Here is a 13,477-nt window from a genome sequence, read left to right on the forward strand (position 1 = left end):
TATCCCAGCGATAGGAAGTTGGGGTCAGAGCACATAGTCAGCCATGATACGGTGACCCTGGAGCACAGTGTGTTAAGGGCCTTGCTCAAGGGCCCAAGAGTGGCAGCTTGGCGTTACCGGGGCTTGAACCCCCGACCTTTTGATCAGTAACCCAGAGCCTTAACCACTTGAAGGGACAGAAATGTATTGGTCCTTGCAATATTTGCATTTGCAGCTTGGTGGTGCTGGGATTTGAACTCACGACCATCTGTTCAGATATTCAACAGCTTAACCACTGAGCTCCCCCATTCCCAAACACGCATGCTGAAGTTGATTACGGAAAAAGAAGAAACACTAAAGATCAGATGTGTTCAGAAATTTGGTCATGGGCTACAAGTTTGAAGGAGCATTACAATGTAATATCTCACACTCTCTGACTTGACTTGGCTTTTATTGTGATTAACTAAAAAACAGTGACAGTCTTCAAAACTCAGGGAATTGGGACAGACAATTAATTGCTATTGACAAAAATCCATACCTATAGTTTTTTCGGGTTGCGGCAGAGACGGTCCGCTGTTATTTTGAGAGCGGCCTCTAGAGGTGAATCCCCGACACCACAAGCTGTTTGATATTACATAAGATTGCACTCTGATTCTGACTCTTGATTATATAATTATAATGATTTATTTATAAAATAAATATGTTTATCTTTACTTCATTTAACACATTTTTATGAATAAGTACTTTTTCATTTTTGTAATAAAGTTTAGAACTATTTAACATAGAGTGATTTTTTTTTTCTTCAGTATCCATTTTTGATGGATCAGTTGATTAATCGGTTAGCGGCAATAAGATCCAACCTAACTATCAGTATCACTATATGAAATCGGGCAACCTTTATTTGAATAATCAAATCTATCTAAAAAATTACATCCTATAACACAGATAAATATAAAAATACATATACAGAGAATTCGGAAACTATACAGAAACCTTGTTTTTGTGTTTCAGTCTGATACTACAATTGTCCAAATAGAATTTTTCTCTCATTAATCTACACTCAGTACCACATAATGGCAGTTTATTTCCGAGAAAATAGTAGAAATACACATAGACTGAAGCATCAGGTAGAAAATTTTCTAATTGTACTTAATAAAACTGTATGTACCGGGTACAATTATTACTCTAGCCTACAGAAATGAGAAAGAGAACGAGTGTGAAAGACAAATTCGGCATGATCACTACTCATTAGCATCACTCTACATTATATATTTATTTATTATTAAATAAAGCACACGGTGTTTTCTCTCAGGTTACGTTCCCTCGACTCGCAAATTTGCGTGAATAGTCACCTAAACGAACGCCGCATGAGGACAAATTAATTGCTGCCAAAATCGTGTTGTTGTTTTTTTTTTCTTTCCCCCCACATCCTTCCTCATTATAGTTAATTGGCTTCTTCACCAGGAACATTTTTGCAGTTCAGGCTTTGCAAGTGCCCTGCTGTATAAGGAAGAGGGAAAGAAAAAAGTTCATTAAAAAGTGTTGAAGTGACATATAGTGGCTTCTGTTTGGTGCAGAGAGAGTTCTCTAATGAACATGGATGCAGGTGAGCAGGAGCAGGTGGTGCATGTGGAGATAAACTCGGAAAGTGCGGGAGTTCTCGCGGGTAAACGGTTTATAAGGAAATCTGTGAATACGACACTCTTATGCCACTTCTAAACTGTCGGTTTTGGTTTCAGAAAAGTCCTGAAGTTACTTCAATAAAAGTCATAAATTACTGATTACATCATTAAATTAATTCAATATAGTTTTATACAGAAATGCTTAAAGTATATAGTTTTGACTTGACACGTGAGTTTTCTCCTTGAGGGCTGCAGCGATACTAAATATACAACAGAATACACAGATACACGAATATCTGTGAAAACTAAACCCATTTAATTGCCATATTACATCTAAATCGAAAAAGAAAAATTCATAAACAAAATATAAAAATCTATTTCAAATGACTTGGATTAAGTTAAACGCATTGTACAGGGTTTTCTTTATGTTTAAGTTTGAAATAATACCAAAATTCACAATTTCGTAATCAGGCAAAAAAAAAGTTTGCCCAATTCCAACCTTTTTTCTCGCAATTCAGATTTTAGTTATTTTAGCGGGTGGTGCGTCAGTAATAATGGTCCGTGGTGAAACACAGTGCTCTGTGTGGTAGGTAAATGGACTAAACAAAGTATTTGCCTCAATCCGTTTTGGTTTCTGAATTACTCGAGTTCCTCGAGGAAAGTTTCGGCGCTAGTATAGAATATGTAATGCAAGAGTGGATGGGGATGTTGATGGGGCCATAACATTTTGTGGCCCAGACAATAACAAGTCAGAAAACGAACAGACAGTTCAGACGAACCGTAAACGGTAGGGACAGTTTGCGAATATTGCGTATTGGACGAGACATCGGTCACTCGAGACCTACAGGAAATAGGACTTCGAGTCCTTTTAGATGTGTTTCCTCAAAGACTTCTCTGGTGTCCTGCACATTACAAATAAAAGGTTATGTGATTCAAACGGGTCACGAGTACGAGATGGACTAGTTTGTGAAGAATTCCTTTGCGCTGCTCTCTGCGTTCACGGGATATGTGGAGGATCTGGCGCGACCCTGACCAGGATCAAGCGGTTACTAAAGATATGAGTAATTGAAATGGCTTACGTGCCTTTATTATACAAGTTTTACGTTCTTACATTATACGAGTAAGAAGGATCCTGTAGTGTATCCTGTAACTTTTTGCTTTTTATAGAATAGAATAGATTAGAATAGATTAAAATAGAATAGATGCATTAATCGGTCACATATACATTACAGCACAGTGGAATTCTTTCTTCCAGAGTACAAGGTCAGTCATGATACAGTGCTACTGAAGCACACAGGTATGAGGGCCATGCTCAGGGGCCCAGGTTGGCTGAGCTACCACTTCCTCCTTATCACTTTTGTGCTTCACAGTGTAGTTCCTGTTTTGTCCAGTCTCTCCAATTATAAATACTTCATTCTAAATGGCATTCCTTTTAATCAATTACCATTTAAATGCAGTTTTCACACACACACACACACACACACACACACACACACACACACACACACACACACAGACACACACAGACACACACAGACACACACAGACACACACACACACTTCTCCATTCCAACAGCAAAACAACTAAATCATTTCTTTCACAAGTCTTTTCTCCTCCTGTCAGGATCCGAGATTCGGCTGAACTCCCGGTCGGTCCTTCGGGAAAATCCCATCAGTCACACTGGTCGCCTTTGTTTTGCAGCGAGCGTTCTACCGGGCACATATTAGCGCCGAGCGGCTCCAAATGCAAATGAGATGGAGTGTGTGCAGCGAGCGATGGACGCAGTGCAGCTGTGTCTGGGCCACCTCGTCCTCCTGGCCTGGGGGACTGGAGATTTATAGCCACCATTTAGCTCGTCAGAAGGCCACAGCTGCTGCGGCGCACAAGCGAAGTAATTATGGCGGTAATTAAAGCCGCGCTCTGTGGCGTGCCGAGGAAAAAAATAACAATAAATAAATAATAATAAAATAGGGATGACAGCGACGTAGGAGAAGTTCGGCCGACGATGAAAGCGAATAAATCCGTTTAGTGTTAAAATATCGACCAATCACGTTCAACTGCTTCTGCATCTTCACAGGTTTCACGATTCGATCAAGTTTATCGTTTCAACGACTCGGTTCAATTCGATAATCATACATTTTTAACATTACTGCACATTACTGCATTTTTATCAGTAACTACAAGCATGTAGCATGTAGCATGTTCCTGCATAGAGCAAACAATGCTGGAAAAAAACTCAGCAGGCAGCAGGTGCATTTCGAACTAATAAACCCTAGTAAATATTAGGGTTAAACCCTAGTAAATAATAAACCCTAGTAAATATTAGGGTTAAACCCTAGTAAATAATAAACCCTAGTAAATATTAGGGTTAAACCCTAGTAAATAATAAACCCTAGTAAATATTAGGGTTAAACCCTAGTAAATAATAAACCCTAGTAAATATTAGTCGTACACGTATTTCTACCGAAATCTTTCCTTACAGGGTTCGTTTAGGAAAGTGTACAGTGTCGAGTTTGTGCCCGAATTGCCCAAAATCTGTCGCTATGGATTCTTCAGCATTTGCTTCAAGAATTTATCTTTAAAAGGAGTAAATCCTGGCAATTTCACATATCGAGGGAGTGAATGAACGAAGGATGGAAGGAATGAAGATATTCGTTAAAGTCTGCTGAAATAAGCAGGACAGTTAATTAGATTATCTCTTTGGAAAATTAAATATAAAATGTAAAACACACACACACACACACACACACACACACACACACACACACACACACACACACACATACTGGGTGCAGTTGCTTTGACGTATGGGATGAACGATGCCACTCGGCTAGAATAGATCATGTGTATGATGCAGAGTCGTCCACGTCCAAGTCATTAAAACGATTAATTTCAACATCCCCCAGAAATGATGCGGTGGATTCATGTTTATCTGAGGAGGTTCTTGGTTTGAGGACAGTGGAGAAGTTTCTCTTGATTAGGAACTGCTGATGAATCGAGTTCACATCCTCTGGCAGCGTCTCGTCACACAGGTATGGCTCCATTAGTACATTTTTTGCCATGCTGAAGGAGCGATTCGCCGTTCTGCTAAGGATCCTGTATCCCAGAAGCTCCACTGAGCCAAAACAAATTAAGATTGTAGCAAAAGTCTTGTCAAACAGTGCCTCCGAAAGCCAAACAGAGGTTCACAAATAACCAAAAGAGTAACCGAAATACTAACAAATCTCACCCTCGTATTAAACACCTACTATTAGAGATGCAGCGGAAAATAAAAAGGAAAATAATGGCACTGAGGAAACTCATTAGAATGCATGAAGGCCTTTTTCTGACAGGCTTCTGGTTGAGAAATCCCCAAGGTGGGACCATGTGTCCAGAGATACTGCCCGTTTGCCCCTCCCCAGTATCCAATACACAATTCAGGGAGGTTTTCACTATGCGTGTTATGTTCACTTGCATTTTATGCAACGCAAACGAGGCAAAAATCCTGCAAACAATAAAAAAAAAGGAGTAATTTACAGCACATTATTGTGTTCGGCATGATGCTGTTTCTCCATAAATAAAGTGTCGGATCATTCGAGGCCATCACCATGTGCTGTACCTGAACTCTTTGTTGTTAGCACACGTTATAATGATTCATCGCTGTGCATCAGACAAGTGATGTGAGCTTTTCCTAAAAATAATGCGTCTGATAAGCGCTGTTGTGTTCACCACTGCATGATGAGCAGTCGGATTCACAGCTCTATGAAACAGTGCCACGTTTCTTTTGCCGATTTATCGCTTAAAAGAAGTGAATTAAACCAACATTAATCAATTCATAATCATTACCACACTGAAAATAATTTTTTTTAAAAATCACATTTTCATCCCAGCGTTTTTCTGGCTTCCGGTCCAAAAACAAACAAAAAAATTTTTTCCGCTTCCAACCGATCGTTTTCAACGATTTCCCGGACCAAACTGTTTGAAAATGCTCACGTCCCTGAATTGTTCATGAGCAAAACGCTCGACGCTTCGACCAGAGTCCTCTGTGGAGAGAGGAGAACCTTCCAGAAGAACAACTATCTCTGCAGCACTCCACCAACCAGGCCGGTGGCCAGACAGAAGCCACTCCTCAGTAAGTCACATAACAGCCCACCTGAGTCATATCTGGAGGAAACCAGGCACCGCTCATCACTGGTCAGTACCATCCTTACAGTGAAGCATGGTGGTGGCAGAATCATGCTGTGGGGATGTTTTTCAGTGGAAGGAACTGGGAGACGAGTCAAAATTGAGAGAAAGATAAAGGCAGCAATGTACAAAAACATCCTTGGTGAAATCCTGCTCCAGAGCGCTCTGGACCTCAGACTGGGGCGATGGTTCATCTTCCAACAGGACAACGACCCTCAGCAAACAGCCAAGATAACAAAGGAGTGGCTATGGGACGACTCCGTGAATGTCTGAGTGGCCCAGCCAGAGTCCAGACTTGAACCCGACTGCACATCTCTGGAAAAATCTGAAAATGCAACCTGATTGAGTTTGAGAGGTTCTGCAAAGAATAATGGGGAGAAACGGCCCAAATATAATTGTGCCAAGCTTATAGCATCAAACTCAAAAAGGTTTGAGGCTGTAACTGGTGGCAAAGGAGCTGTGCATGTGAAATTTTATAGTGTTAATAAATTTGCAAATACCCTGTTTGTAGAATCTTTAGGAAAATAATGCATTCATTTTGGAATTAATCTGCAATATAAAATGTAGAAAAAGTGATGCGCTGTGAATACTTTCCGGCTGTACTGTATTTCAAATAAAGAATATAGGAGTTTTATGCGTTTTCAAATCTCTCGAACAACTATTTTTACTTCTACGCTGCTTAAGTTATATCCGGTGAGAAAACCACCCAAAGGAAATAAACAAAAGAAAGCAAACATTCTGCTATGATTTGGACTCGCAAACAGACTAATAGGTGTTAAAGGGCCTTCGGGAGAAAGTGAAGCCTTTTGAGACTGTAGGAGTTCGTTGTAAGCCTTTAAGTAGACATCTGTACGAGACGATTTAGGAATTCAGCAGCTGAGAGAGCAAATTCTTACTGCAGAAATCATTTACCTGAAGATGTAGAGAGCGCGCCAACTGGAAGCAGTAAATAGCTAAAGGTAAGGGAGATGGGGGTCGAGACGGAACCAGCGGCCAAAAGTGCAACTTACGGTCATGCGGCGTTCCTGGTAAACCCGTAAAAAGGCTGTAAGTTGACACATTGCAACATCTCAGTCGTGTCTTCATAGTGCTTTATCCTTAACAGCACGGGACGATCACTATTCCAGAGCCATCTACACTCTGGTCAAGCCCCAGTCTCTATTACTGATCACATAAGAGTACTAATGTAAACATTACTTCATTACTTACACCAGAAGATACCAATACTTTATTTTGTTCGAGTCTAATTAATCATACAAAATGACAAACACAAGGAGGTGTGTATACTTTTCTGTATAACAATATGTAGTGAGCATATCACCAATCAGCCATAACATTATGACCACGTCTAGTATTGTGTTGGTTCCCCTTTCGCTGCTAAAACAGTCGTGAGCTGTCGAGCATCAACAGCATGAACTTCGTCAGCGGTTTGAGCTGTTGAGCTATCAACCACAATACTGCTGTTCATTAACCACGCTTCATCACAGGTTCTACAGCTTGGTTTAAAAATACCGCAAGGCAAATGACAAAGGATATGGAGCCCCAACACCAATATACGAGCGTGAGATTGTCTGCATCCGGCAGCCACTTTGTTGATGAAACCTTGTGTGAAGGCAGAGCTGATCACACAGGAAGTGTGCAAACACCAGCGGGATAAAGCAGGCCATGCGTATCAGTAACGGGGCAAATGTTTTTCTGCAGGCTATTTGTTGGTACCTCAAATAATAAAAGATTACAGCAGGGGGCAAAGATTTCTCTATCTGTTTGGGACTCAGGCATGGTTTTAGTGTTAAGGCTAGACTAAAAACACATTTATTTAATCAAGCCTTTTGTCAGTAGGGCTTTATTAGATCCTAGGTCTTACTTCTCCAGAGTCCCCACTTACACCCTGATCACATTGTATAGTGTCTTTAAACATTTGCATACCAAGAATGCATAACAATCTTTATGTTCTCTCTTCATGTCTTCACTATTCTCTCTCAAGCTCACATCTACTCATGCGACTCAAGAACATTGAGGATTGTTTCAGACTGTAATTAACAGTCTACTACAGTGGCTCTTGACCACAGGTTGCATGAACGGTTCTGCATTTAAGTGATAATTACTGCACAACCTTAACAATGGAAATGTAATGAATGGACATTTGGTGCCATCCAGATGAAGAGGAGTCTGGTTCCCTTATAGGGTTTCTTCCTCAAACCATCTCAAAAAGTTTTTCCTCCCCACCGTTGCCACTGGCTCAATCAGAAGAGATAAACAATTATAAGAAACCAACTTATAGGCAATAAACTTCAACGTTCATTTTATACAACCTTATAACTGCTTTATCTCTGTAAGACAATGTCCGTTGTAAAAAGTGCTCTACAAATAAAAATTAATTGAATACGATGAATTTGGATAATTCCATAACACACGATGCTGGAAATCGTGGAATTCAATTTAATTCGAATTTATTTCTATAGCGCTTTTTATAATGTACTGTCTCACAGCAGCTTTACAGAATTTATCCCTGATGAGCAAACCTGGGGCACGGAAAACCTCATGAGAAAGAAACCTTGAGAGGAACCAGACTCAAAAGGGGAACCAACCCACCATCATCAAAACATCAAGAGTGTGATCATTGATCATTCAAACATTACAAACCGCGGAGAGTGAGAAATATCATGAGTATGAGTAATGAGTAAGTAGTACATCATGAGTATGAGCAATGTCCTACAGTCTTCTTTAGTCAGTTAAAGTTGTGGAACCTGAAGCTCACATGTGAGATCGTTATAGATTCAACACCAACTTCTCCATTTCCTGAGCCTTTAAATGTTAAATGATGGAGACACAGCACATGTAGAATGTTTTGGAGTATTGATTGGGACAGCAGAAGACCTTGCAGGAGGACTGAATCATTTCGCCACAAGGCAAAGATGCAGGAAAGGCAGATTAGTCCGATATGACGTCATGGCCACGACGAGCTGAACCTATATAAAGTATCTTGCTACAAAATGTTTTTTGTTTTTTTTCCATATATCCTAAGAGGAATTACAGTGTGTTAATGGAAAGTGTGTTTGGCACCAGGCAGAAAAATCAATAAACACTCCACACATCCTCCGAAGGAGTGGTGCAGTTAATCACTTCGGCTCACACGTCAACTCCGAGAGAAATTCCTTTAGAAGACGTAACGACGCTCGGAGCCGATAATGAATGCACGCCGCACACCTGGCTTTCACAGACGTACGTGGTGCTTCCCCGATCTCATCACAAAGCTGAAACCTCACAGCTGTCTTTGTACGCTGTGGATTTATGATTTCCCTTGGCTGGAAATAAAAAGCCGTTCCAAAGCTACAAAACCAGCTCCATGAAGACATGCCAACTTTGACTTGGAAGATCTCTCCTGCATAGTGTCCTGCACCTCCTCAAACCTACTGAACACCTTCAGGATGGAATAGACCGCTGACTTAACCCCAAAGCCAAACCTGTTCCAGCATGATCAAGTCCCTGTGCAAAAAGCCAGCTCCATGGAGACACGGCTTGCCAAAGCTGAAGTGGAAGATCTCGAGTATTCTGCACCTCTTCAAACCTACTGAACACCTTCGTAATAGACTAGAATCCTGACTGAACCCCAGACCATGATTATGCCCTTGTGCACAAAACCAGCTAAATAAAGATATGGTCCATATCTTGAGTGACCTTCTATCTTGGACCTCAACCCTATGGAACGCTTTTTGGATGAATTGGAACAGAAGGAACTGAACTCCAATCCTCCTAAACCTACACCAGTGCTCTCAATAAAAGCACTGATAGCCCCAGCCAAACCCAAAGATCTAGTGGAGGCCTTCAGAGAAGAATGGAGGTTACAAATTACATGTAGGTGCGAGATTTCAGTTTCAGCTTGTTTAACAAAAGGACGTCATTGTCCAAACGGTATCAGAGCTCAGACGCTAGACGGTTAATATTGATTTCTGACTAGGAATAGGGGGTCGGGGAGGTGTAATGGGATGGATGTTGGTGAAGAAATGGGGATGTCCATGCAGAGTGATCGTAATATGATCAACTTCTTTCCCTGATCGATCAATCGGCCTTCACTGACTGACAGATTCAGGAGGTGATCATGTGCATGAGGAACAATAAATGGATTCAATGTCCGAGAACCTTTTATTTTTCGTGGACATCCTCATGCTAGTTCTCAAAACCAGGGAAGAAAACCAAGTACATTTCAAGCATTTTATATTAATAAGAGGAAATAAAAAAAAAAGTAAATCTGATTAACTTCCATTTCTGTTTGTCAGCCTTTACTCTGAGAGTTCATTTCATCCCAGTTGTCTATGCACTTTACCTTTTATGGAGTTTTGTGGGTGTGACAGTATGCAAATGAGCTGTGGCTCAGGGCTGCGCTTCGCACGAGAGTAGGGTCACTTCGCCTTGGCTAATGCCATTAGAATTTACACACAATTTGAGTAAAAGTCTGAAACATATGGTCCAATGTATGAAATTTACAGAAAACTCATTCTCCAAAAACTATCCCGACTTTAATACAGATTTCATCATAATTTTCCTGGGTCATATTGACTTTTAGCAGCCGAGACGGAAACTAATATTGGAAATGACTAACCCTGAACACACCTCTGTTCCTGAAAACCAGAAAAACACACAAAAGCACTCCTCAGGCCTGAGGGACGATCCGAATCACGTGTGCGTGTAATCAGATACGAGTGCAAACAAGACACGGACATGTGACCCGAGTCAATTCACTCGTTTGGTTTTTTTTATTCACAATTTATTCTCTTTCTTTCTCGCGATTGTATAAAACACACAAAACAAGCTGATTCAAATCTCTGAAGCGTATCTCAGTGCTATGTAGCATCTGCCCTGCGTTTAGGGATTTGAGTCCTGACGATTCGTAGCTGTTCATGCTCAGGAGTATGCAGAAGAGGGCTGACGGTCCTCTCCTCAGAGTGTGTTACAACAACCAATGAGCATCAGTTAAAAAAATATATAACCATAACAAAAATAAATAAATTTACTGATATACAGCCAAGATATCAATCAAACTGTCTCCCCAATGTCTTCTATAAAGATCATTTCTATTGATTTTATATCTGCAGACTTCATGTCTATATCATTTCCATAGATTTTACATCTATACATAGCATTTTTTTTTATTTCTATTAAATTTGTCTACATCCTTTCTATCAATTTTATATCTACAAACAAGTCATATGTATGTAAATATTGTGCTTATAATGATATTTTGTTGATAATATTTCTATTATTTTTATAGATGTTTCTACACATTTTGTCTAGTCATTGTGTTTATGACATTCTACCGATTTGATGTCTATTGTTATTATTTCTATAGATATTTATAGACTTTTTCTACCAGTATTTCTGTAGCTATTATTTCTATAGATTTTGTCTTTTATGCAGACACGGGGTCTATAGATTTCATGTCTATTGACATCATTTCTACAGATTTAAACTCTATCATTATTAATATCGTTAGTTTATAGATTTGTCTATAGTTATTACTCTAGATATAATTCCTGTCTGTTTCCTTGATGTAAACATTGCGTCTAGAACTTTAAAGTCTATAAATATCATTTCTTCATATGTATTTACGTTTAGTTATTATTTTTATAGACTTAATGTCTATCGTTAATTTCTAGAGAAACAATTTGTATTGACTCTATGACATGTTTATAGACATCATATCCAAGTCTAATCACTTGGATCCTTTTAGGTGATTGGATAAGTTTGGAGTTAGAAGGGACTTTCAGGCATATTTTAGATGGTCAGAGTGGACGTTCAGGGTTCATGGTGTGGAAGGAGCGTTAAACATTAACATTATGGAGAGTCAGTGTGTTTTAATGGTAAGTGAATGATGAACATATTCACGCATAAGTGATGGAGAGCAAAGTGCCCCAGGTGTCCCCCAGGTGTCCCCCAGGTGTCCCCCTCTCACCTCCTTTCTGTCCTGTAAGCATTCCAACACAGCCAGGTTGTTGCTCCAGGTGTGTTTAGGACACAGCCGGTTCACATCGTCCCGGCAGGCCTCCTCCTCCGCCAGCTTCCAGCCAAGCGCCCTTCTCGCCTGCGATACTGCCGCTGCTCCTCCGACATTCACCGGATTCGGCGCTCCGAGCTTCAGCTGCCGGTTCACGGGCACCACCACGACCGGAGGAGGAGGTGGATGCAGGTTCCCATTGGCTCCAGGTTTGAGCCCGTGCGCCGCCAGCGCGCCGAGGCTCAGGGACAGGATGCAGCGCAGGAGAAGGGTAACGCGTCCGCTCTCCGCCGCCATCTTCCTCTAACAAGCCTGAGCGCAGCTGCGCGGCTTTAAAAAGCGGCTTCTGCTCAGGGACGCGTTCCAAATACACACATAAGCGACTACATAGGGCGAATCAGTCCGCTCGTTTTAATGTCTATATAGGACACCAATCTAGGGAGCCGTCATATATTTGTATTACCCTGATCCTGGCTCCTGTATTGAACAGGTCTCCTGTGTTTGAACTCCTCCAGCGTTTGATGGAGACATTGTAGAGTTCCTGCTGTGTTTTTTTTATATAACTGTATAGTAATTACACCCGAATTACTTCATTCACACACTGACTGATGTGTTTATCATTTCTTTTTTTTTTTTTACACAAATATAATACGTAAGTATCATACAAAATATCATCATTATTGTAAACCAGTGCTATTTGCACTCAGCCCAGGTGATGCTTATGGTGTCTTGCACCACTTTGGAGATGCCCCTGTACCCAGAAAACCAGTGTTATCATCTTCACCTGGTTCTGCTTTAACCTAATAATTGATTGGTGTACTTTTGCATTTTGAAATATTATGAAGCCTTAATAAAACCTTAATAGATCATAAAGCATACTGTAGTGATGCACTGTGTTGTGTGATGGTGTCAGAAAAATTCTGTATTTTTCTGTATATTATTTTTCTAGATTCACATTACTGACCTTTTCAGTACAATCACATACAACCATTATGACGTCACCTCAATTAAAGGTAACAAAATCAACTCGTTAGAGTGTAATTGTTTTGTTGCTACACACATTATGATAAACTACATACTATAAATTATATTTTGCAGTTAGTGATATAGTTTTTGCCTATTTCCTTAAAACTATTATACGATCTTCATTAAGAGATGAGTGATAGAGCTGCATACACCTTTATCTTTCTCACGGTACCTTCTACTTTATTCCTCTTTTTTTTTTTTTCTGAATTGGGCTCCTGAGGGTTTAATCCTTTTTTATCATCTATATTTTAATTTGGATTCAGCTCTCCTTACTGACGTGACGTCACTCCATTGTCAATTCTTCCACTGGAACCCCTTAAGGATGACGTCACCCAACCCCCCACCTCTCCGTTCTGAGTGAATGAGTGAGGGATTCTGTTATGCCTCTTTTTTTTTTCGGTGTGTCAATTTTTTTGGATTGAGGTTAAATGTTTATTTACTTTGTTGATAAAAATGTAAGGATAAGAGTCACATTTTTATGCAAAATGTGTTAATATTATTAGCTCAGTTCTATATACACAAATGTAAATGGTCAGTAAGGATGCCCAAAAAATATATTTAAAATATTATCTGCCAATATACAATTTTTATAAATTATTAGGAAAAAGCAGCCCATAAACCAAATTTGATTATATAATTTTTTACAGTATAAAGTCAGTAAATTGTCCTTGTGCAGGAAGTTAGAAAAAGTGG

The 13,477-nt window shown here is 40.0% G+C and overlaps 1 protein-coding gene across 1 annotated transcript in view; it reads right to left on the reverse strand.

Moving 5' to 3' along the window:
• glg1b (golgi glycoprotein 1b) overlaps positions 1–12,284 on the reverse strand; it is a 38,956-nt gene extending 26,672 nt beyond the window's left edge. Inside the window, exon 1 of the mRNA XM_083552864.1 lies at positions 11,717–12,284. Within this exon, the coding sequence (XP_083408990.1) occupies positions 11,717–12,055 (339 nt within the window). The 5' untranslated portion in view covers positions 12,056–12,284. The remainder of the gene's footprint in view (positions 1–11,716) is intronic.
• Between the last annotated feature and the right edge of the window lie 1,193 nt (positions 12,285–13,477).

The sequence above is a fragment of the Silurus aristotelis genome (assembly GCF_946808225.1).
Source record: "Silurus aristotelis genome assembly, chromosome: 10".
In the NCBI taxonomy this organism is placed as follows: domain Eukaryota; kingdom Metazoa; phylum Chordata; class Actinopteri; order Siluriformes; family Siluridae; genus Silurus; species Silurus aristotelis.